Consider the following 23,820-nt stretch of genomic DNA (forward strand, 5'->3'; position numbering starts at 1 on the left):
TACTCCTGTGTTGACTTGCCATGTGTGTCTCTGTTGATCATTTCCTTGCAGTAAGACTCTACCATATAGGACCACACCCATCTCTTGTACACTGTATCACACTGCACTTTCAGTCCCTGCTCCAATACTGCACTGCTCTCACTGGCACTACTCCCATAGTGCACTGCACTTTCAGCCAATACTCCCATAGTGCACTGCTCTCACTTGTGCTGCTCCCATACTGCACTGCTTGTTTTGAGCCATTGGTTTAACTACTGTACATAGATTTACAACTGAACGCACTTGATGAAATACAAAAATTAATTCAGGTGGGTAGCTGCGTCAGCATGTGTAGGCTGCAAAGGAACAAATAATAGGTTTATTAGAAGAGAAGAAAGAAAACAACGTTTCAGCCGTGGAGCCTTCTTCAGTTGTGCAAAATTAAAGATTAAAATGTCAATTATATTTTAATTAATTTCCAGAAAAACAGGGCAGTTGAGATTTTTGATTACTTTTGAAGTATTTAAGATTTCAGGCTCTGGTACAGAGTTTTCACTGTACAGGAGCAGAAAGATGTGTGTTTCTTTGTGACATTCCTGCTGTCACAAGGAAACACATCCTGTGCACCTAACATTCCAGAAAGCTGAATAAATGGTTGTACTGCATCATGGTTGTGACAGTTTGTAAGCATGGCTGTGTGTATTGGCTGCTCTTTAGGAGGCAGGCTGCTGTAGTGCCTCTCTGTGTGAGAGACCAGCTTCTCCCTTTCCTCTCAGACAACTTTCTAAGTGTGTTGTCGCTGTATATAGCATCTCCAGAGCTCTGCCCTAGTTACAGACTCAGTAAATACAGAAACCAAATAGGTCAGCAGCGATCTGGTGGCCTCTCGACGGCTCACTGAAGCTTCGGCAGGTCTGGGTGCCAGTTTCTTTCCTTGTTTTTTAAGAAGTGTTTCCTTTCATGTACAATTGGCAGGGTTTGCCTGCTCAGGTCCATATGGCAGCGGTATCTGTTAACACATTCTCTTTGTTATTGCCCTGATAAATGGCACTCTTGGAAAGTGCTGGAGAGCAATGTTTGCTGGTTCAACATCTCTTCGGTGACAGGAGACTGACAGCAGAGCTGACAGTAGGATTTACCATTTTGGGCACCTTTCTCTCTCTGTTCCTCACTTCTCTCCCTGTCGTCGCTCCAGCTCCTCTTCTGTGCATTGAAAAGGGAACATTTCACAAGACTTTTCTAAAGCGGTCATGGCTAATGCTAACAGATTGGGCTGTTTTGACTTTTCAGTGACAATGCCTGTCCTCAAAAGAGCAGCCCACAGCATGGGAGGCTTTCAGCTGGGAACTCTGGGAGTGGCTGGAGGGTGCTGGGGGCTGGCGCAGGACCTGAAACAACCTCTACACCACACGCACGCGAGCACGGGAAAATCAATCGGAACCGTTTCTGTGAACCCAAGGCTACGAGCTGCCGCAGCTGTAAAGAGGGCCTCTTTCTCATACATTCTGGTCACGTGGTTTTGATACATTTAGTATCAATTTGTATTGAGAACAGAAGAGAATGAAAAGCTCATTAACAAGCTGATGTTTGAATGTGCCGTAGGTTGCAGCAGCAGTGCTTGACTCCCCTGACCCAGACTCACCCGTCCCGCTCGGCCTCCTTCTTCTCCAGGTCCTGGATGACATCCAGCAGCACCTTGATGGTGTTCTGGCTGGTCTCCAGCACGTCCTCCATGCTCTGCAGGCGCGTCTGCAGGCTGCTGATGTCCTGGTGCCTGGGCCAAGCGTGGCTCGGGCTGCAGGCTGGAGCCGCCAGCTCCTCCGCCTGCCTTCCCTGAGACAGCAGCTTCTCCCGGGCCCTGGACAGCTCCAGGCGGCCCTTGGCCCCTGCCACCAGCTCCAGCAGCTCATGGACCTGCCTGAGTGTCTCTGCTTGGCCGGGGGGAAGGGGAGACCCCTCTAGCCGTGAAGTCCTGCCTGGGGGCTGTGGGGTGTCCCAGGGGCTCATGGGGGGTTCCCTGCCACTGTGGTTGGCCTGTGGCTCTGTACAGAAGATTGTTGGAGGGATGTTTTCTGATGAGGCCTGAGCTGGGCTGGGGGTGTCAGTTTTCGGAGGGGTCCCTTGAGACATGCAGTCCCCCTGAGGTTTGGGTCCAGTGTCTCCTGGGTGCTGGGTGTCTGCCGCCTTGGAAAGGGGCTTGTGAGGAGGCCTCTGGCTGTCTGCACGATCGCCCTCCTCTCTGTTCTCACTCAGGCCAGGGGGACAGTCCCCAGCCTGCCTGTGCAGCGCTCTGCTGTCCTCTGAGGGCTCACAGCCCCTGCATGCTACTGTGCGACCCAGCACCGGAGAGCAGCCCCCGTCTTGTTCTGAGCAGCACAGACGCGTTGGGGCTGCTGCACTGCGCTGCTCGCCCCTCTGGGTGTCCTGAGATGCATGCAGGGGCATGGGAGTGGCACATGTGCTGGGGCAGGGTGATGGCCTTCCTGGATCGCTCAGGGCTCGGCCCAGGGCCTGCCGCCTCCCCCCGGGGGCGTCTGGGGGCCTCTTGGTGCGGAGTGGTGTGATGCACGGGGCAGCGGGAGGCTGTCCGGCTGGGTATGCGCACTGCTCTGCTGGCAGCTCGCCTGGATGGGAGTTGCAGGGGGAGCAGGTCGGGGCTGAGCCTGAGCCGTGCGCCGTGCTCAGTCTGTGGCCCTGACACCCAGACGGAGGAGGAGACTCAGTTTCCCCTGTCGGGACTCGCTTTAGCTCCCCCGGGCTGGGAGACGCAGTGGTGCCCAGCGCGTGGGCATGGGGTGAGCGGAGGCAGGCTCGAGCACATTGCAGCTGGTCCCCTCGCAGGCAGCAGAGCCCTGCCGGGCCATCCTGAGCGCTGGGCAGATGCTGGACGTCATTGTGGGGCCACAGCTTGTCCTGAGAGTTGAGCCCCACGTCTGCCCCCTCATCGTCCCCGAAGTCCCCCACGCTGCGGCTCCGGAGGCGCACGGCGGGCGGGTACTTCTGCAGGCTGGGGGAGGTCTGGATGGCCGTGCTCATGCAGCTCCGCCGGGGGTTGGGCAGTGAGAGGGAACAGGGCCTCTGGTGTCCCCAGGGGTGGCGGGGAGCACCCCCCGCTAGCATTGAGGCCACACCCTCCAAGCTTCCCACCGTGCCCACTAAAGAGCCCCCGTTCACAGAGACTCCGGGCTCAGCCTGGGGGCCGGCCCCCCTGCTCTGGGGGAGCGCTGTGCTGGCGGGGGAGTTGCGGCCCGGGTCCCCCGCCGTGTCCTCCTCCAGGTCCTTGAAGCGCACCTGCTGGGTGCGGTTCCGCCGGCGCTTGAGCCGCGACTCGATGTCGGGAGAGTCGCGGTTGAGCAGCACCGAACGCACTGTCATGGCCTTGTCCGGGTTCGCGCCGGTGCCAGGAGTCGGGATGTGGTCGGGCTCCTTGCTGACCATGTCTCCCGGGTAGCGGCTCCCACCCTTGCTCGTCACGCGCGTCTCGGGACTCTGGCTGTGGCGGCAGGAGACGCTCGCGGATTCGGCAGACGATTCCGAAGGGTTAAGAGCCCTGCTGCTTTACACATCGCCTCCGATTTGGGATACAGCTTCATTGATTATTATCATCGTCATTATTAGTATCGCTGGGAACTGTAGTACAAACATTGGCACTCGTGGTTTTATTCTAATCCTTTCAGGAAATTGCTCCTCTGGGCTGCAGCTCTGGCAGACGGCCATGCTGACCCTCGGGGGGTCACATGGCTCTTCAGCGAGGGGGTATCTAGGCCCTGCCCCGCACAGACCCCTGCCCTCTGGGGCTCAGTGGTTCCTGATGGCGCTGCAGGCAGCAGGATGTGAGGTGTGTCCTCCTCATGGTGTCCTCGGATGCAGCTCCATGACCTCCTTGAGCAGCAGAGGCTGTGCTTGAGAGCAGAGAGAGCCGGAGCGGTGCAGGGCTCCGGTCACTGTCCCCGAGTCCCTGCTGCCCTCTCAGGTCCACCGGCCCAGCAGGGGCAGCGGGCAGGGTGCCAGTTGGCGGCCGAGCGCAGGCAGAAGGAGCGGCTTGTGTTGCTGTGAGGAGTAGCGGGCCATACAATCAGCAGGTGTGGCTCATCTCACACTGGCACCCTCCTTGTCCCCCATCACCGGCACACAGCCCTGCGTGCCAACCTCCTCTCCTCACGGCACGAGGGCGGGCAGGGCCTGGAAGGAGACAAGATCACACACTGAGGGCTCTGGTCACGCACACAGCTTCTCACACAGGGCAAGTAAAAACCGGGGCTAACTTATGAACTTCAGTTAAAGAAATGAAGTGCAAGAAATTTCAAGCACTGGTCATGAAGGATATTAGAAGGGCCAAGAGAGACAGAGGAATATTGGACATTAAAATAAATACCAAAAAAGGGCGAGGTGAAGCATCTCAGAGATAAATAGCTGGAAATATGAAATAGTTGATTATTTGACTCGGTTGTTTAGCAGGAAGGAATTCAGCAACATGACTGTATTTTGAGCAGTATCCTGGAAGAGGTAGAATTGTGAGGCATTCAAGATGAGCAGATCTCCGATGTTACTCTCCCAGCAGGCGAGAGATCTGGTCTGTAAGTCAGGAAGAGATCATTCTAGAGGAAGGAGGAGTGTTATTTACCTTTTTCTTATAGATGTTTAAAAGTTCTTAGCTTTGTGATTTTTCTTGATTTTAATTCTAAAACTTTAAACTTTAGAAAGTTGGTTTTGATCTTGGTACTGTTTTTGAGGGGTCAATTGAGGAGTAACATTTCTCAAGGAGCCAATGAAAGTGACGGTGTTGCAGGGAACAGAGAGGCTGATCTCTGAAAGGTCAGATCTTTAACTGAAATCACAGGAGCTGTGTGTGTGGGCAAATCCATCTACTCTCACAGCTCAATTAAGTCAAATCTTTGCATTTTTAAGGTCCCCTTTGAAAGCTTGTGTCACTCCGACAGTGGCTGCAATCACAGCAGAGCATTGCAGACACAGAGGCTCACGAATAAGCAGGGGAAATGATAAGGACTGTTTGTTGATCTTTCTGTTCTCATTACACGCCCTGTTTTTAAAAGTAGTTTTCTCTCAACCTCTGTTTAAAAGTGCTTTAATATAATATAAACATAATTGAGATAAATGTGTCAAACAATAACTTTGTGATGGTCGACAAAGAGTATTGAATATACTGTACAGGCCCCCATCAGAACAAAGTTTATGGGATCATGGGATATCTGGTTTAAACTGCCCAGGGAGGTCTGTGATGTGTGATCATAGTCAGCTTGTTGAGCGCCTTGAGCCCAAGATCTGTGAGCCTGAGGCCCAGCTGAGTGAATTCAGCACATGGGTCCTGTGGAGTGAGCAGGGGTCAGGAAGCTTCAGTCCAGCAAGGGAGAGATCACTGGGTGATCACTGGGATCCTGAGATCCTAGATCACTGATCACTGATCACTGATCACTGATCACTGATCCCAGATTACTGGCTGATCGTGGGCCGCAGCTGTAGGAAAGACTGAGCCTGTACTGTAGGCAACATTCGCAGAGCTGGTTGTATACAGCATCATCCAAGCCTTGGTTGTAGAGCTCTCTGAGCGAGTTAGGAAGTTCCTGGGCAGAGCTGGGGGGGCCCAGTTGCCATGGTCCATATTGGAGCAGATAACATGGGAAAAGGAAGCTGACAATTCTGCAAGACAAACGTGAGGGTTTGCTTGGAAAAATGGCAGCAGAATGTCTACGGTGCTCTTCTCAGGAAGCGTAGCAGTGTCATACGCAGGAGGTACAGAGATTGAACTTGAGGCTAAAGGACTGGTGCAGAGAAGGGGGGTTTAGATTTTGGGGCACTGGGGTCCTTCTGGAACAGTGGGACTGTTCAGGCAGGACAGGGGGCGCCTGAACCAAGGGGCGCAGCTGTACTGGGGGAGTTTGTGTGGAGTAGTTCAGGAGTATTTCAGCTGGGGAGCTGTGGGCAAGCAGCTCACAACAGGGCAATTCTGGTGGATCAGGAAAGCCCAGGGCAACACTGAGTACAGACCTCAAACAAGCAACACTCCCATTCAAAAGGCCACTGTATCAGCAGGGCGGAATTACATAGGAGTAACTGAATAATGGCTGGTGAGGACAGCAATGATGTTGTTCTTTTCCTGCAAGATTTAAACTTTTCATTCACAAATTTAGAATGTATGGAAGCTTAACCCAGTTTGTAAAGGGACCTGTAAGAGAAGATGCTCTGCCCTTCTAAATCAGCTAGAGTGTGTGAGAATGAAGGAAAAGGAATGATAGAACCAGGGATAAATGGTCACACAGTACATCCTGATCATTGTGGTTATATTTATAAAGTGTACGAAGGCTCAGACTAGCCCATCCCTAGTGCAATTCCATCCAAGTCTAGGCCGAAAAACATGGCCAAAATGTTTTAATAAAGAAAAAATCTCAGAGGGAAGAGAGCACTTCCACAGACTGTTTTAAGAGTCCCAGGATTCAAAGATGTAAAAGAGTAAAATGAGCTGCATCTGAAAAAGGACAAGCAGGAGACAGAAAAGAATATTGCAGCAGAGGCAGAAAATAAGGCAGAGCTGCTTCGGTGCAACAACAGTGAAAGAACAGGAAGAGGTGAACAGCTCATGAGATAACGAGGGAGTGATTGCGGAAGCTGAAAAAGAAATAGCAAACATGTGGAAGATTCTCCCTGCATGTCTGTCCATGTCTTTGGGGAGAGTCACACATTAAACCAGACCGAACGAGTGGAAACGCCAGCTTTTACCTTGGCTTTATTCACAGAAACAAAAATAAAACACAGCTCAGCTCATTGCTCTTGCTGTAACTCAGACAGCTGACTCTGGCCTCCCTGGTTGTCAGCCCTTCAATATATCCCTCATGCAAACTGAAATGTCCTTTTCTTCAGTCACCAGATTAAACAAGAACAGGTCAACTACAGTATATTCAACAGGTGGCCTATAAAGACATTACCCAGTCTTTGAGGGTGACTCAATGGCGTCCTCCGCTGGTGGCTGTATTGTCACTACATTGCCTATTCTGGCAACTTGTTCCACACGTGTAATGAATATTTCAAGCAGAATATTTCTATAGAAGATGTCTATAACATATTAACATGATGTTTTCCCCAGTCATACTTAAGCAAATGAGGGATATTATTCAAATTCAAATCAAATTTCAACATTGTAATTCATGGGTTATTCAAATAAGAAAAACATAACTGTTTGAGGGGCTCACTCCGTGTTCCTCAGCTCGGTACAGGAGATCACACACTGGGCTGCAGTTATATTGAATTTCCTCCCCTGGCAGGATTGGAAGCTGATCTAATTCTGGCAGGTGTGGGAATTCTGCTGGCTGTGGGAGCATGTGATCTGTGAACAGCCAGGTCTGCCTGTGTCTCCCAGTTTCTGTGGCCAGGCTGTGGCCACTGAGCCTGTACTCCATCAGGATCTGTTTCTCTTTACTGTCTCTTACCCAGGTAAGATCAGATACTCAGCTAGTGAGTAATGCCTGTTTAGGGTCCTGTAGCATTCCAGTGTGTGTTGTGTGTGTGTGTGTCCCAGTGGATGAGGTAGTGTTGTTTGGCTTGTGCTGTGATTTGGTTGATTTTGATGGGTGTTGCTGTAGCTGTGCTGTCCTGAGGCTGGTTGGTGTCAGTGAACTTCGGGAGAAGCTGGCTGAGGGGCTCTTCTCTGGGCTCAGTTCTTGGCTTAACAAGGCCTTGTGATGGTAGGAGTTGTGATCACTGCTTTTCAGCTTCAACTGATTTTTTACTGCTCTATTCAGTATTTTGATTAGCATTGTGTATTGGCCTAATTAGGCCCTGCACATGTTATTGATGTTTTTCTCTGCACAAAGAATGTTTTTATATAATTCTAATGTGCTGAGTATCTATGGGGTGTTTGTGCCATTTAGTGTAATCCTGGTCTGTGATTAGACCCTACCTCACTGTCATATTTGGGTAATAATCTTGATTACGCTTTCATACTGTATATGAGTTCACTGCCAGATATAAACTTTTAAAATAACTGGTCTTTAAATCGAGGTACATGTACTATAGCTGGTTGTCTTTTTGAATGTATTGTTATTCAGGGTTAAGTGGTATCTGTTTCCCTGAGAAACCTGTTTCCCTAGTTTTCTGGAAAATGGTAACTGGTCTTGTCCAGATTGACTATCAGTGCCCAGGTCTGATAGTACTGCTCTAGCAGTGCCAGGCTTTGTTCTGTGGGTTACAGTAGGAATGGGTCATCCGCATAGAGCAGGACCTTGGTTTCTGTGTCCTTTAGTGTGAGACCAGGAGCTGCAGACTGCTCCACACCTCTGCTAACTCATTGATATAGATGTTGAACAGTGTGGACTAAGGTGCAGCTCTGTCACTCCTCACTCCTCACTTTTTTTTCACTGTACACTTGTTTTCTGAGCACAGCAATTAAATTATGTCATATACTTTACTCCCTACATCACTTTAAAGGAGTGTGTAAAATAGTCCTTCATGCCAAATCGAATCAAATGTTTTTTTTCTTTTAAATCAATAAAGCAGCAATAATATTTTTTCCATTGTTTTCTTGGTGGACATGCTTCTTTATAAGTGTGTGTAGGGTGTAAATGTAATGAGATGTGCTGCAGTTTGGTAGGAAGCCAATTTGATTTTCACTCAAGACACTGTGCTCAGTAAGGAGGGACAGTAATTGGGCATTCATGATAATGCAGAATATCTTCCCCAGGTTACTGTTCACACAGAAGCCCTGGTAGTTGTTAGGGTTGAGTCTGTGGATGATTATGGGAAACACCTGGCTCTCAGGTTTATGAAGGGTGGTGCAGCACGTTGCTGTGGATTCTGTCTTGGCCACAGGACTTTGGTGGTCTGTGGACTTTGTCTTGTAGTTCCTGCCCCATAGCCAATTCCAGATTTTTTAGTTTTTCATGTTTATTTGTAAACTCATATACTATATTAATAAAAGGTGTTGAATTTAAGGTGGGAGCTGCTTGCACAGACTGGAGAATTGGCAGTGTGACATCAATTCCAAAAAAGGGTTACAGAACTAAAAAAGGAAAGTATAAACTTATCTGAGAGCTGTGAGAGCTGTCTGAGGGCTGTGTTGTGTGTTGTGAGGGTTGTCTGAGGGTTATGTGAAGGTTGTGTGAGAGCTGTCTGAGGGCTTTGTGAGGGTTGTGTGAGAGTTGTCTGAGGGCTGTGATGTGAGGGCTGTCTGAGGGTTGTGTGAAGGTTGTGTGAGGGTTGTGTGAGGGCTGTGTGAGAGCTGTCTGAGGGCTGTCTGAGGGCTGTGTTGTGAGGGTTGTCTGAGGGTTGTGTGAAGGTTGTGTGAGGGTTGTGTGAGGGCTGTGTGAGAGCTGTCTGAGGGCTGTGTTGTGAGGGTTGTCTGAGGGTTGTGTGAAGGTTGTGTGAGGGTTGTGTGAGGGCTGTGTGAGAGCTGTCTGAGGGCTGTGTTGTGAGGGTTGTCTGAGGGTTGTGTGAAGGTTGTGTGAGGGTTGTGTGAGGGCTGTGTGAGAGCTGTCTGAGGGCTGTGTTGTGACGGTTGTCTGAGGGTTGTGTGAAGGTTGTGTGAGGGCTGTGTGAGAGCTGTCTGAGGGCTGTGTTGTGAGGGTTGTCTGAAGGTTGTGTGAAGGTTGTGTGAGGGTTGAGTGAGGGCTATGTGAGAGCTGTCTGAGAGTTGTGTGAGAGCTGTCTTAGGGTTGTGTTGTGAGGGTTGTCTGAGGGTTGTGTAAAGAAGGTAGGCCACATGCAGCTGTATGAAACTGAAAAGAAATTAATGAGAAGTTGAATGTTCTCTCACATATAAGTGATCACACTCTCAGTCCCTCGCAGATAAGGTACACAAGCAGCAGTGCTTTGTATTATTAAGCCTCATTTTCAGAAATTAAAGTCCACTCTCTTCCCACCCACTACCCTGTAGTCGAATGTGCCTGAGGGTATCTGACTGAGGGTGAGACATAGCCCAGAGCTCAGAAGGGAACTGGGTGGAAATAAGGAGCCTCCTTTCCTTCTCCCTCTGGCCTCAGACACAGTGTCCCAGCCTCTGCACCTCAAGACGATGCTATGGAAACAACCCCATTATTCATTCCTAAGGAAAGGGCGATTTCCTGTCTCATTTATACATTTATAGCCAGGAGACAGAAACAGCAAGAAAAAAAACTAATTGCAGGCCGAAACATCTCATTTACAACGGTGTCCTGGGTGACAGCACCATGGGTTGTACTTAACACTGATTGATGAAATTAGAGCAGTGGTTCACCCTCATTAAACAATATTACAGATTCAGATCCAAAAGCCCTTTTCAGTTTTACCATGCTCTCAGGCTTGAGCACAACACTCATTTTACACCTGTTGATCACATAGCAGCAGATTCGCTAGGATAGTCCCACCCCATTCCCACACAGTCTCTCAGTTTGGGGCTTTTCTGTTTAAAAATGTCAGTAAATTTACAATGTGCATAAGACACTGCAGTATTTCCCCATCAGAGGTGCTCAGTATGTGTGCCTTTTTAAGGCTCATTCTCTGGATGGATGTTCTTTTCTCACTTCAGAAAACACACTGGAATTACCGAGTGCCCATTACTGGGTTGGGAACATGTTTTACTTCTAATGAGGCAGCTGTGTTTCTCATTCTCCCGCTTCTGGGTTGTGTTTTACTGCTCATTCTGAAGAAGTCTGCCAGGCTGACTGTGTCAGTATCTTTGAGGATTTCGAATACTTGGATCAGGTCCCCTTAGTCTTCTCCATTCAAGACCAAAGAGTTTAGTTCCTTCATTTGTCAGAGTAGGTCAGTGGTTTGCTCTTCTCTGGACTGATTCTAGTGCAGCAGTATCTGTTCTATCATTAAAACACAGTACAGGATTGCTGTCCAAAATGTAACGAAAGCGTTCTTTCCGGACCCTGAGCGGACGACACAATCCGGGGTCGAGTGAGAATACACGAGGGAAAAGAGGCATGCGGGAGACGGGGATGGAAACAGGGAGGTGTGTCCACGAAGTGCTGGTGGTCGGGGGAGGTGCGGCCGAGGCAAACGATCCAGAACAGAGTCTAATGCGAAAATCCAGGACGAAAGCAAAAGGTCCAAAGCTGGGCAGTCCAGCCGAGACTGACGATTAAAAATCGGAACCGGGTCAGAACCGGGAGGGGGAACAGGAACAGGAACAGAAACTTAAAACCAGGCACATCCAGGTCCCTTGCTCGCATGATGCAGAATCCAATGCAGAGCCCCGAACTGAGTGGGCGTCTGGCTTTTAAGGGGGGCTGGAAGGAGGCTGGAACAAGGGGCAGGTGCACGAAATCAGGTCCGAAGTGAAAGTACCCTTAAGGAGGAGGGACTACAATCGTGACACAAAACTAGTGATGGTTGAAGCCATTGAAGACTCGGTGCTGTAGCAGAGCACGAAGGAAATCCAAAACAAGGCCCAGAAACAATCTGAGGCCCAGAACGAAGCCGAGTTTCTAACTAGAGGCAGAGCATTGGGAATCACGAAGTCGAGGTTGGGACAAAGTGGGGATGAAAGTCCGAGAGGTCTCTAAGCAGGGAATGCATAGCCAGAGAGATGAGATTCATCACATGCATTAGACCAAAGACCTTAAATATTCTGGAGGATGGAGGAGGATGTGGATGTAAATTCTCCTCAGGTGATTAAAGTTTCCTGTCAGAACAGGTTTCCATGGCAACTGGCACAGACGGACAGATGAGTGGGGGTGTGACCGACTGGCCAGGGCTGTGCTAGGTCGCTCTGCAGAGCTCCAGTGGGCGCACGTCTGACCCATAGTTTCTTTTAACTGCCTACCTGTACATCCCTGCACAAGTACGTTAAACATCATCTGATAGCTGTTTGCCCAGTCTTGATTTTTGTCATTTATTTTGCTGCTTCTATAGATTTAGCTAATCCTCCTAATTTGGTGCCATCTGAAAACTACATGTCTATTTTATTAACTATTAACACCAGCATTGACACATGGCACATAGCTCCAGATCACAGTGCTAATCATTCTTGCACCGATCCCACTCATGAAACTGGATTACTCTGCTGGAAGTGCTCACTGGAGCAGTTAAGGTGCTGTTAGTTATAGGTTCACTTTTTTCATTCCCGTGCGCGATGCAGCTCTAGGAGCTGAGATCCTGCCAAGCCCTTGCAATGCTCCTGTCTTTCCCTCAGAGAGGGGGCTCTGGACAGGGGTCCAGGGCGGACTGTGGAGTGGGATTTTGGCAATATTAACATGGTTCTCGCTGTGCCCCCTCCTCCCTGGACCAGCCTGGGGAATGTCCTCTCACTGTCTCTCTCCATTGTCCTCTTAGTTCTCTGCCAACATATAGCTGTGTCTTGTGCAAACAGACAGTCTGACCTGACTACTGCATTCCTGCAGGCAGCAGCATCTCCATTTGAAAGTGGAATCAGTTTTCTTTGAAAAATAAATACTGTTATATTATTGAAAGTAAGAGAAGGGCATCTTACTCATTTGTTTGCAAATAGATAATTGATCTAAGCGTCTCCTTCAGCTTTTCCTGGTGGGGTTCAGGGAACCTGATTGACTTTACAGCTGGGCCAGTGGTTCCGGACATGAGATTCTTTGTGCAAAGTTGTGCCCATTGTTCTCCATCCTTGATTTAGAAAATTTTTGATTTCCTTGTTTGGACTAACTTGTCCAGAGGTTGGCCTCTAAGTTGACAAAGTCAGTATTTTCAAGATTGTATACAGTATACTGTACAGTATGTGCATCACATTCTCCCTTTGACTCTTCTGTTCATCATGTTGGACCTAGAACAACAGTGACGTTTTTGTAATATGGTGATCCCAATCAACCACTTTTCTAAAATCAGATCTTGCCAAATTCATCTCTTGACCTAAATAATAACATTTTCAAAAACAATACCTTATGCTGTTTGCCCTTTTAATCTCTTTTCCAGGCTCTGAATGAGGACATACTGTAAACACTAAGATGTTTTATACGTATGTATCTCCCTTAGTATCTGTGACAGCATGTCATTGCCTACTCTGGTCCACATCAATACAATCACCTGTACTACGTGTTCTATAAACACAAGACCAGACTGATATTATAGCGTTGTGTTAGATGTTTTGTCCATATTTTCTTAGCTCTGTTTTAGAACTGCTCCTTTGTTTAAGGGACAGTGTTTTGCACTAAATGTCCACAGATAATTCAGACTGTTGTTTTAAATGGTAGTAAAACACCACCCAAGAATAAATGCTGTGGAGTGCAGAAGAAATGCTTCCTGAGGAAGTGAAGGCCTCTGGGCCTCAGGTGTAGCCTAGAGGCTCTGAATGATGTGAGACTGATGAGGTACTTTGTAGGAGTTGATCTGCAGAGATATGCTCTCCGCAAGAGTGCAGAAATGATCACAGTGTGAGACACAGTCAGAAACAGTGCAGAATTGTGCGCAGACATGATCGCTGTGTAATGAGCAGAATCAGTGCAGAATTGTGTACAGACATGATCTTAACTCTCGCTGAGGAAAGTGAGTGATCAAAGCTGTGTGTGAGGAGATTCAGTGATCAGAACTGTGTGTGAAGAGATTCAGTGATCAAAGCTGTGTGTGAGGAGAGTGAGTGATCAGAGCTGTGTGTGAGGAGAGTCAGTGATCAGAGCTGTGTGTGAGGAGAGTGAGTGATCAGAGCTGTGTGTGAGGAGAATGAGTGATCAGAGCTGTGTGTGTGAGGAGAGTCAGTGATCAGAGCTGTGTGTGAGGAGAGTGAGTGATCAGAGCTGTGTGTGAGGAGAGTAAGTGATCAATGCTGTGTGTGAGGAGAGTCAGTGATCAGAGCTGTGTGTGAGGAGAGTGAGTGATCAGAGCTGTGTGTGAGGAGAGTGAGTGATCAGAGCTCTCTGGGAGGAGAGTGAGTGATCAGAGCTGTGTGTGAAGAGAGTCAGTGATCAGAGCTGTGTGTGAGGAGAGTGAGTGATCAGAGCTGTGTGTGAGGAGAGTGAGTGATCAGAGCTGTGTGTGAGGAGAGTGAGTGATCAGAGCTGTGTGTGAGGAGAGTGAGACATTAGAGTTGTGTGTGTGAGGAGAGTCAGTGATCAGAGCTGTGTGTGAAGAGATTCAGTGATCAGAGCTGTGTGTGAGGACAGTGAGTGATCAGAGCTGTGTGTGAGGAGAGTGAGTGATCAGAGCTGTGTGTGAGGAGAGTGAGTGATCAGAGCTGTGTGTGAGGAGAGTGAGACATTAGAGTTGTGTGTGTGAGGAGAGTCAGTGATCAGAGCTGTGTGTGAAGAGATTCAGTGATCAGAGCTGTGTGTGAGGAGAGTCAGTGATCAGAGCTGTGTGTGAGGAGAGTGAGACATTAGAGTTGTGTGTGTGAGGAGAGTCAGTGATCAGAGCTGTGTGTGAAGAGATTCAGTGATCAGAGCTCTGTGGGAGGAGAGTGAGTGATCAGAGCTGTGTGTGAGGAGAGTGAGTGTTCAGAGCTGTGTGTGTGAGGAGAGTCAGTGATCAGAGCTGTGTGTGTGAGGAGAGTGAGTGATCAGAGCTGTGTGTGAGGAGAGTGAGTGATCAGAGCTGTGTGTGAGGAGAGTGAGTGATCAGAGCTGTGTGTGAGGAGATTGAGACATTAGAGTTGTGTGTGTGAGGAGATTCAGTGATCGGAGCTGTGTGTGAGGAGAGTGAGTGATCAGAGCTGTGTGTGAGGAGAGTGAGTGATCAGAGCTGTGTGTGAGGAGAGTGAGACATTAGAGTTGTGTGTGTGAGGAGAGTCAGTGATCAGAGCTGTGTGTGAAGAGATTCAGTGATCAGAGCTGTGTGTGAGGAGAGTCAGTGATCAGAGCTGTGTGTGAGGAGAGTGAGTGATCAGAGCTGTGTGTGAGGAGAGTCAGTGATCAGAGCTGTGTGTGAAGAGATTCAGTGATCAGAGCTCTGTGGGAGGAGAGTGAGTGATCAGAGCTGTGTGTGAGGAGAGTGAGTGTTCAGAGCTCTCTGGGAGGAGAGTGAGTGATCAGAGCTGTGTGTGAGGAGATTCAGTGATCAGAGCTGTGTGTGAGGAGAGTGAGTGATCAGAGCTGTGTGTGAGGAGAGTCAGTGATCAGAGCTGTGTGTGAAGAGAGTCAGTGATCAGAGCTGTGTGTGAGGAGAGTGAGTGATCAGAGCTGTGTGTGAGGAGAGTGAGTGATCAGAGCTGTGTGTGAGGAGAGTGAGTGATCAGAGCTGTGTGTGAGGAGAGTGAGACATTAGAGTTGTGTGTGTGAGGAGAGTCAGTGATCAGAGCTGTGTGTGAAGAGATTCAGTGATCAGAGCTGTGTGTGAGGAGAGTGAGTGATCAGAGCTGTGTGTGAGGAGAGTGAGTGATCAGAGCTGTGTGTGAGGAGAGTGAGTGATCAGAGCTGTGTGTGAGGAGAGTGAGTGATCAGAGCTGTGTGTGAGGAGAGTGAGACATTAGAGTTGTGTGTGTGAGGAGAGTCAGTGATCAGAGCTGTGTGTGAAGAGATTCAGTGATCAGAGCTGTGTGTGAGGAGAGTCAGTGATCAGAGCTGTGTGTGAGGAGAGTGAGTGATCAGAGCTGTGTGTGAGGAGAGTGAGTGATCAGAGCTGTGTGTGAGGAGAGTGAGTGATCAGAGCTGTGTGTGAGGAGATTGAGACATTAGAGTTGTGTGTGTGAGGAGATTCAGTGATCGGAGCTGTGTGTGAGGAGAGTGAGTGATCAGAGCTGTGTGTGAGGAGAGTGAGTGATCAGAGCTGTGTGTGAGGAGAGTGAGACATTAGAGTTGTGTGTGTGAGGAGAGTGAGTGATCAGAGCTGTGTGTGAAGAGATTCAGTGATCAGAGCTGTGTGTGAGGAGAGTCAGTGATCAGAGCTGTGTGTGAGGAGAGTGAGTGATCAGAGCTGTGTGTGAGGAGAGTCAGTGATCAGAGCTGTGTGTGAGGAGAGTGAGACATTAGAGTTGTGTGTGTGAGGAGAGTGAGTGATCAGAGCTGTGTGTGAAGAGATTCAGTGATCAGAGCTCTGTGGGAGGAGAGTGAGTGATCAGAGCTGTGTGTGTGAGGAGAGTCAGTGATCAGAGCTGTGTGTGTGAGGAGAGTGAGTGATCAGAGCTGTGTGTGAGGAGAGTGAGTGATCAGAGCTGTGTGTGAGGAGAGTGAGTGATCAGAGCTGTGTGTGAGGAGAGTGAGTGATCAGAGCTGTGTGTGAGGAGAGTGAGTGATCAGAGCTGTGTGTGAGGAGATTGAGACATTAGAGTTGTGTGTGTGAGGAGATTCAGTGATCGGAGCTGTGTGTGAGGAGAGTGAGTGATCAGAGCTGTGTGTGAGGAGAGTGAGTGATCAGAGCTGTGTGTGAAGAGAGTCAGTGATCAGAGCTGTGTGTGAGGAGAGTGAGTGATCAGAGCTGTGTGTGAAGAGATTCAGTGATCAGAGCTGTGTGTGAGGAGAGTCAGTGATCAGAGCTCTCTGGGAGGAGAGTGAGTGATCAGAGCTGTGTGTGAGGAGATTCAGTGATCAGAGCTGTGTGTGAGGAGAGTGAGTGATCAGAGCTGTGTGTGAGGAGAGTCAGTGATCAGAGCTGTGTGTGAGGAGAGTGAGTGATCAGAGCTGTGTGTGAGGAGAGTGAGTGATCAGAGCTGTGTGTGAAGAGATTCAGTGATCAGAGCTGTGTGTGAGGAGAGTCAGTGATCAGAGCTGTGTGTGAGGAGAGTGAGTGATCAGAGCTGTGTGTGTGAGGAGAGTGAGTGATCAGAGCTGTGTGTGAGGAGAGTGAGTGATCAGAGCTGTGTGTGAGAAGAGTGAGTGATCAGAGCTGTGTGTGAGGAGAGTGAGTGATCAGAGCTGTGTGTGAAGAGATTCAGTGATCAGAGCTGTGTGTGAAGAGAGTGATCGGAGCTGTGTGTGAGGAGAGTCAGTGATCAGAGCTGTGTGTGAGGAAATGATTGATCAGATCTGTGTGTGAAGAGAGTGATCGGAACTACTGTTTGATCATTGATAAGCTGTGAGGGTAATAGATAAGAGCTGTCAATATAATTAATGCTGTATATTATGCAGTACGTTTACAGTTATTTACAGTATATATATATATTAAAAAAACATTTCAGTCTAATGTTGTAATTTAAAAGCAAATAGTTTCTGTGAATATAGAAAGGAAATGTTTTTTAGTCCAGAATTTTTTTACAATTCCTAAGTGCCAGACCACCAGAACAGACCTTTAATTCTTCTTCTTGTTGTGTGTAAAGTCAACTTCTGCTGCACAGGCAGTTGTTTGGAACATGAATGGTAAATCTGCACTTGACCAGCGAAACAATAAAATAAATATTTAGAATGAAAGTTTAGGAGAGATGACAGTAGCTAAGTTCAAAGAGCCTCAGCTGTCATTAATCTGTAGTCACTCCTGTGCACCTTTACACTGATCTGCAGCCTTGACCCTTTTAATCAGTCCAGTGGAAGGCCTGACATTAGTTAGTCCCCACCATACAGTATCCCCAAAGCTTTGAGCCCAGTATCTTTCATACTCTTAAGCCACATTACTGCAGTCCTCTCCTGCCAGCCCCACCCTTGTACAGCACACATCGCTTCACCCCGCTCCGATATGTGCCAAAACTAAGCAGAAAATCTTGTCAGTATTGTAACGATTATCTTGTTAAACAGAAATTAACAGAAATAGATGGGTTTCTTGGTACAGACGTTTGGAGAGGATAGCTTTTCAGTCTGGCTGCTTGCCAGCTATGATCATAGTGATAATAATATCTGTGTCCAACAGCTCTTCATGACAGGAAATTATTAAACTGATAATGTTCTTGAAAGGCAGCCAAACAACTGTTGCCTCCCAGTTTGGTTCCAGAAAGAAACTGCATGCACTGCTCTCGCCCTCAGCAGGGTGCTCTGCTTTCAGCCCTGCCCATAATTCCCTGGAGCTTTCTGAGACACTCATTAGCCATGAGTGCTATTGCTGTGAGGGACGAACCACAGTCACAGTCACCCGTAGGCATGTCCTCCACATACTGTCCATCACGTACATCAGCCTTCTGTCTCCTAGAGAAGCATCCAGCAGAGAGGACTGGTGTGCTGCTTCTTCACGGACCTCAGGAAAAGTGGGATTATGGTACAGTACCCATGCTGACTCGTCCCTACTGCTCTGGGCAGAATGGCCTGTTCCCGGAAGATCCATTTTGGGCCCATTTGATCTCAAATTCCAGTATGAATTAAAATGCAAACCTGCTTTATCGGCAAGTCCAACTGATGCGCTGGCAAAGCAGTGACTGCTGATAACAGCTGTTTGGAAATTAGACATCTGTACACAGCAATAAATAAACACGTCTTAAAGTCCTAAACACGTTATTTTATACAAATAATAGACAATATTTCGGTTCTATTCAAAGTGAGTTTGCGATGCAGCCAGTATGATAATTCCCTATCAGAGGTGCCATGTATGCCTCTCTCTGTCCCTCAAGCTCACTGGATAGATGTTCTTTCCTCACTTTAAAAAAACAGACTGGAATTACCAGGTGTCCATTCCAGTGCTGGAAGAGAGACCTGAGTTATACTTCTAATGAGGGAGCTGTGTTTCCCGTTCTCCTCAGATTGTACTACCCCATTGTTTCTACCTGTGAGCTCTGGCTCGTGTCTTTTACTGTTGATTCTGAAGAAGTCCACTGGGTTGAAATTTCCATGACTTCTGGAATTCCTGTACTTTTCAAATGATTTAGTGAAGTGCTTTCTTTCAGCTTACATTCTTCTTATGTAATGCATTAAAACATTTGAGACAGCAATTTCTTTGATTTGCTTTCTCATTGGATGAGTCTGTTCTGAGCAAATAAAATCACTTTAAAATGTTGCAATCCATTCACTTCTGATTTCTGACCTGTTGTGTTTCTTAACCTGTCACTCCCTCATGGTGTATTTCCTGAAAATGTATATTAAAATTCAGCACATTTCCTGCAAACTTTGTTTTGGATGTTTCAAAGTACAGTTCAAAGCAATGTTGGATTTTGATCACAGTTCCCTAATGATTCTCTCACTTCTGTATTCTCCACCCTGTCTAGACTGTCTGAAAACACTGGATCAGAACCTTCCAGTCCTGGCCCTAGAGCACAAGTGTGTCTGCGGGTTTTCTAGGTCTATATCCAGCGCAAGCTCCCGAATACTTGAGAGAAGTTGTTAAATTGGTCCCACTTAGCCAATAATGATTTGATTTGATGAAAACCTGCACACACCATCCCTCCAGAAAGATGATTGCCCATCCCTTCACAAGATCAATACAAACAGTCCCTCTAGCAGGTGTTCTGGAAAGATGAGTGAGGAAACAGTCAATAGCCATGTCTACCATTTCATAAAAACATAAAGGTCACAAACAAGAAGAAGCAAGAAGAAGAAGCTTTTCCTTGTTACTAGGTAATTCATCCCAGATCTCATACAGCAGTTCCTTGAAAGAGTCAGAGTATCAGCTTCAACACTGTGACTGTGTTTCCTATTCCAGAGTCCTTGGCCCTGCTTCACACTGCTGCCTTAAACAACCTCTGCTGCTGACGTCCCTTATAGTTTTTATCAAACTATACTGTATGTGAAACATTAAAATCTCTCATGATAAGCATGCTTAACAAGCTGCTTCTTGAACTCTTATCAGCCTATCAGTGTAAATGTACCACGGAATGATCATCCACGTCAAGCCTAGAGGGATGCACATGATGAAGTTATCAGACTCTGTGTCTGATCCACTCTCTGCTCCTTCTTCTGTTGCACACCTTGATGTAATGTTAAAGCTGCTCATTTTAATATGGATGATTTTGGTTCTGCTTTAAGCTTCTCTTTCTTCTTTATGTTGTGGTTGTTGCTGTCTGTATATGGTGTGTCTGTGAAGCCCCCTGGGGCTGTGTGCTGCTCTCTGACTTTGTCTTATTGTGTGTGAATCACAGCAGATATGTGGCTCTGACACACACACTCACCGTCAAAGCTTTAAATAGCACAGCCTTGTGCAAGCCTGGGGACAGATCTGCACCCAGCCGCCCTGAAATACCAACAACTCTCAATGAGGAGCATTACCATTGACTTAGAAATCATGGACTGAGAGAGAGAGGGAGGCAGTGTGGGCCAGTGGGTAGAGCCCAGAGAGAGGGAGGCAGTGTGGGCCAGTGGGTAGAGCCCAGAGAGAGGGAGGCAGTGTGGGCCAGTGGGTAGAGCCCAGAGAGAGGGAGGCAGTGTGGGCCAGTGGGTAGAGCCCAGAGAGAGGGAGGCAGTGTGGGCCAGTGGGTAGAGCTGAGAGAGGGAGGCAGTGTGGGCCAGTGGGTAGAGCCCAGAGAGAGGGAGGCAGTGTGGGCCAGTGGGTAGAGATGAGAATTCTCCTTTTCTGTACCAGATCCCCACAAGCCTCAGTACACGATTTCTGAACCCAAAGACCCTCAAACCTCAGAGACAACAAGCTGCTACTATATGTTCTCAAGCCCTGTAGTTCACCCTGCTGGGTTGACTGTCAGTGTCCTTGTGGAGCACGTTGGAATAAAGGCTCTCTCCCAGAGCACACAAGCACAGTTTGCTGAGCCTCAGGCTACTGGACTGCTGGAAGATCAGGCCTCACTTTGCTGTGTGTATCTTGTCAGCTCTACCCTCCTGCAACAGTACACAAGCTGTGCCGAACCCAGAGTCTCACCCAGATTTCTAGAGCAGGCATGTCTTGTTTCCTTCTCTACTGAGACTAAGATTAAGCTTTTGTATAGGAATGAAAGAGCTTAGTTGAATGACTTAAGCATCTTTAGCAAAGCGAGAGGGAGAAGGGAGGGGCTAATCTGTGGAGGGTGCTAATGGGCTGGTCAAGCAGGATGGTACAGGAGCAGCAGACTGTAGTCTGGGCAAGTCAGAGCAGTGGTGGTCAGAGTGAGACAGCTCCTGCCAGGCTCTGCTGCCGGAGGTGTTGCAGCCTTGAATCCTGGCAGCGCAGTGTCTGTGTCACCAGTCCTGGCCGGTGTGGGCAGGAGCTGCTCTGCAGTGGTCTTCACAGAGCCCGGTGCTGGGGCTGGTCAGCACCGCCTGCACCAGGAAGATTTACACTGGCAGCTTAATGGGACTTCTGCTTTTAATGTGGCAATACATTTCGCAGGAAAAGTAATTGTAACTCCTTTATGGCTTGTTTCTGTGCTGCATTTATTAGATGGAAATGAATAAATCACTCCCAGGGCCTGGTGTACACAAGCAGAGAGAGGGAGGAGGGGGAGTCATATTTCACAGTAATAATTAAAATAAAATTTAGAATCACAACACATGAAATTACGGTTTTCAGGTTGTTACTTCAAAGAAATGACCATCTTGACCGAATCTCTGCATTTAAAATTCACAAGGAAACGGGAGAGAATATTTCCAGTTTGTCTGTTGAGCTGAGCTGCTAATTCATTAAAATAATTGCCACAATGGTTATGGTTAAGAAAATAACTCAGATTAAAATTATTTTCATTTAATTTTAAGCAGCGAATTCCATGCTTGTTAAGGTGTCTCTGAACCTTGTGACAGAAGAATGAATTCTCGAAAGAGCCTCGTACAGACAGAAAACTGAAAGAAACACAAGGAAGCCAAAGTCCAGTAACACAGAACAGTGTGAGCTGAGCCCTGATCCTCGGGGAACCTTCCTGCTTTACAGAGATCACGTGCAGATCTATCAGAGCACAATTATCTATGATAAGAAGCGTTACGACTGAAACATTAAGCAGAGGACACAAGTTAAAACTACACTATATGGAAGGACATGTAAAAGTGGGAACAGGAGGAACTTCTTTACACTAAGAGTTGTGGAAGTCGGGAACAAGCTACCCATCCGTGTTGTTGAATGTGATACCAATCTTCAGATCAGTAACAAACCAGAGGGGTTCATTGGGCCGAATGGGCTCCTCTTGCTTGGATCCCTTCTCATGCGTCTGTATTCTTTAGCCTGCTCTCTAACCTCCAAGTGTCTAACCTTCATGTACAAGTCAACACCACTCCATACGATGCAAATTTACTACTTTACTTACAGTGATGTGATTTCATGTTGCTCTTCTCTGCAATATGAACAATTTCTACTCTACAATACGTCAGGAAAATTAGGTTTGTTTGGGATTTGTTTTTAATATTGTCTGGAAAACATTAAAATAATGTATTTTAGATGTTGGTTGCAATTAATGAGCATCCCTGCTGCTGGATGATAGCTTTCCTTGATTTTGGCAAATTTTGACCAAATTTTGACCGTACTTGTTAACACATCTTCTGTTTCTATTAATCTTAATTTAAAAAGAAAGATGAATTAAATCTTCATTTGGATTCCATTTTCCCAGACCTTATAGAGCATGACAGACAGCAGTCAGCTGTATTACAGGCTGGTCTTGGCTGTGTTATTTATTGCTTATCTAGAGTGGCCCCCTGCTGTGTTTCTGGGGGCACCCAGACCCCTGGACTGCCCTGCCTTTTCAGCTCTGAGCTCTCGCAGAGCTGTTCTCAGCTCAGCAAGAACACTTCAAAGACTTCTGTCAAGAACGGGCTGGGCAGCTATTAGCTTCTAGCAACCGAAAAGGGCCAGATGGACTGACCAACCTCCTCTCATTTGTAAGATTGTTATCAGAGTCTTAGGACAACCTCTCTTGACACAGCTCTCGTTTCTGGGTGGGCGACACTGTACTCCACACTCTGTGCGATTTGATTGTGCTCTATTGATCTCCCTGGTATTGCATGACATTACTTAAATGGAGTGTCAGCGACTAATTCGATCTGCGGATTGATTCCATGTGTTTATTTTATAATAATGATTGGAGCTCTCACAAATGATGAGAGACAGGCACAGTAAACAAGAAGGGGTAAATAAGAGATTCCCTTGCAACTGTACTCACAGCCTCTGACCCCCTGTTTTCCCTTCAGTCCAGCTCAATACCCAGGACCGATCAGTCATGGGGCCAGATCCCAGCTGGACCTTCCCTCTGGGCCTCTGCAGCCCTTGGCTTTTCACTATAGAGTTGCCTTGCACTATTTTCACGATAGCGTGGAGGACTAGCACTTGTGTGCCACTAGGTGGTGCTGTGTATCAGTGATGGCAATCACAAGCCTTCACAACTGGTGTATCTGCCTGGATGAGTTTTGTCTTCTGAAGGTAGGACAAGTCGATTTGTCTCCCCCTCAATTTTTGTACTGTTCCCATCCATTGGTTTAAATAAGTTAGCCTGATAGATACTGTACATAATGATTCTATTTTTTGTCGAGGAATATGTGGTTATGATGATATTTAGTTAAAAAATACTGCCTGCAGTCTGAGCAGACGGCGTGGAGTAATGCAGGGCTACCCAGTGTGATGAGACTGTGTACTAATTTAACAGATGTCGGCACTACCTGGTTTTATCATTTTGCACAGTATGTCAGGATTTTGGTTATGAGCTGTAGTTTTGATGTATTTGTGTTATGACAATGCTTTTACTATGTTGATTTCTAATGGCAGAACAACAGTTGTGTTGTGAGGGGAGGACAGCCATCCATTGACTTTTGGATTCTTTTTCCAAAAATTATTTTTTCAAAAAAAAAATAGTTATAAACCTGCATTTGTTTAACCCACCTAACTTACAGAGAGACTCACTAAAAATGAAATAATAATGCAAGGTACAACAAACAGTAAAAGGTGTACACTGTGTATTTAGGTAACTCAAATAGCAGTTGTGGAGAAACAAGTGTGTGTATGTGCTGTGGTCTTGTCATGTGTGTGGATGAGTCTTTTCATATATAATTAAATTACGATTTTTGTCATATTTTTGTAAGGATGTTTAAACAACTTAATAGTACAAGTGGACACAGAGAGCCAAGGTTGTGGCCCTAACAAAAGAAAGGGATTGAAACAGGTAGCACTTCTTTACACAAACGTTTGAGGAACAAGCTGCTTGCCCGTTCACAAAACAGCTGGATGAGATCAGGGGATCAATTAACTACTAACTACCGA

General features: G+C 47.3%; 2 protein-coding genes across 4 annotated transcripts in view; one reads left to right on the forward strand and one right to left on the reverse strand.

The window, feature by feature from the left end:
* Positions 1-23,820, forward strand: part of LOC148673874 (dedicator of cytokinesis protein 2-like) — a 260,919-nt gene that overhangs the window by 151,981 nt on the left and 85,118 nt on the right. The gene's annotated exons all lie outside the window — the stretch shown is intronic.
* The window catches only part of LOC148673875 (uncharacterized), an 88,031-nt gene that overhangs the window by 56,701 nt on the left and 7,510 nt on the right, over positions 1-23,820 (reverse strand). For both annotated transcript variants that reach the window (XM_088630802.1, XM_088630804.1), the window contains exon 2: positions 1,622-4,161. In XM_088630802.1, the coding sequence (XP_088486928.1) occupies positions 1,622-3,417 (1,796 nt within the window). In that variant the 5' untranslated portion in view covers positions 3,418-4,161. The remainder of the gene's footprint in view (positions 1-1,621; positions 4,162-23,820) is intronic.

This window comes from Lepisosteus platostomus, chromosome 4, assembly GCF_059453375.1.
Source record: "Lepisosteus platostomus isolate fLepPlt1 chromosome 4, fLepPlt1.hap1, whole genome shotgun sequence".
Classification (NCBI taxonomy): domain Eukaryota; kingdom Metazoa; phylum Chordata; class Actinopteri; order Semionotiformes; family Lepisosteidae; genus Lepisosteus; species Lepisosteus platostomus.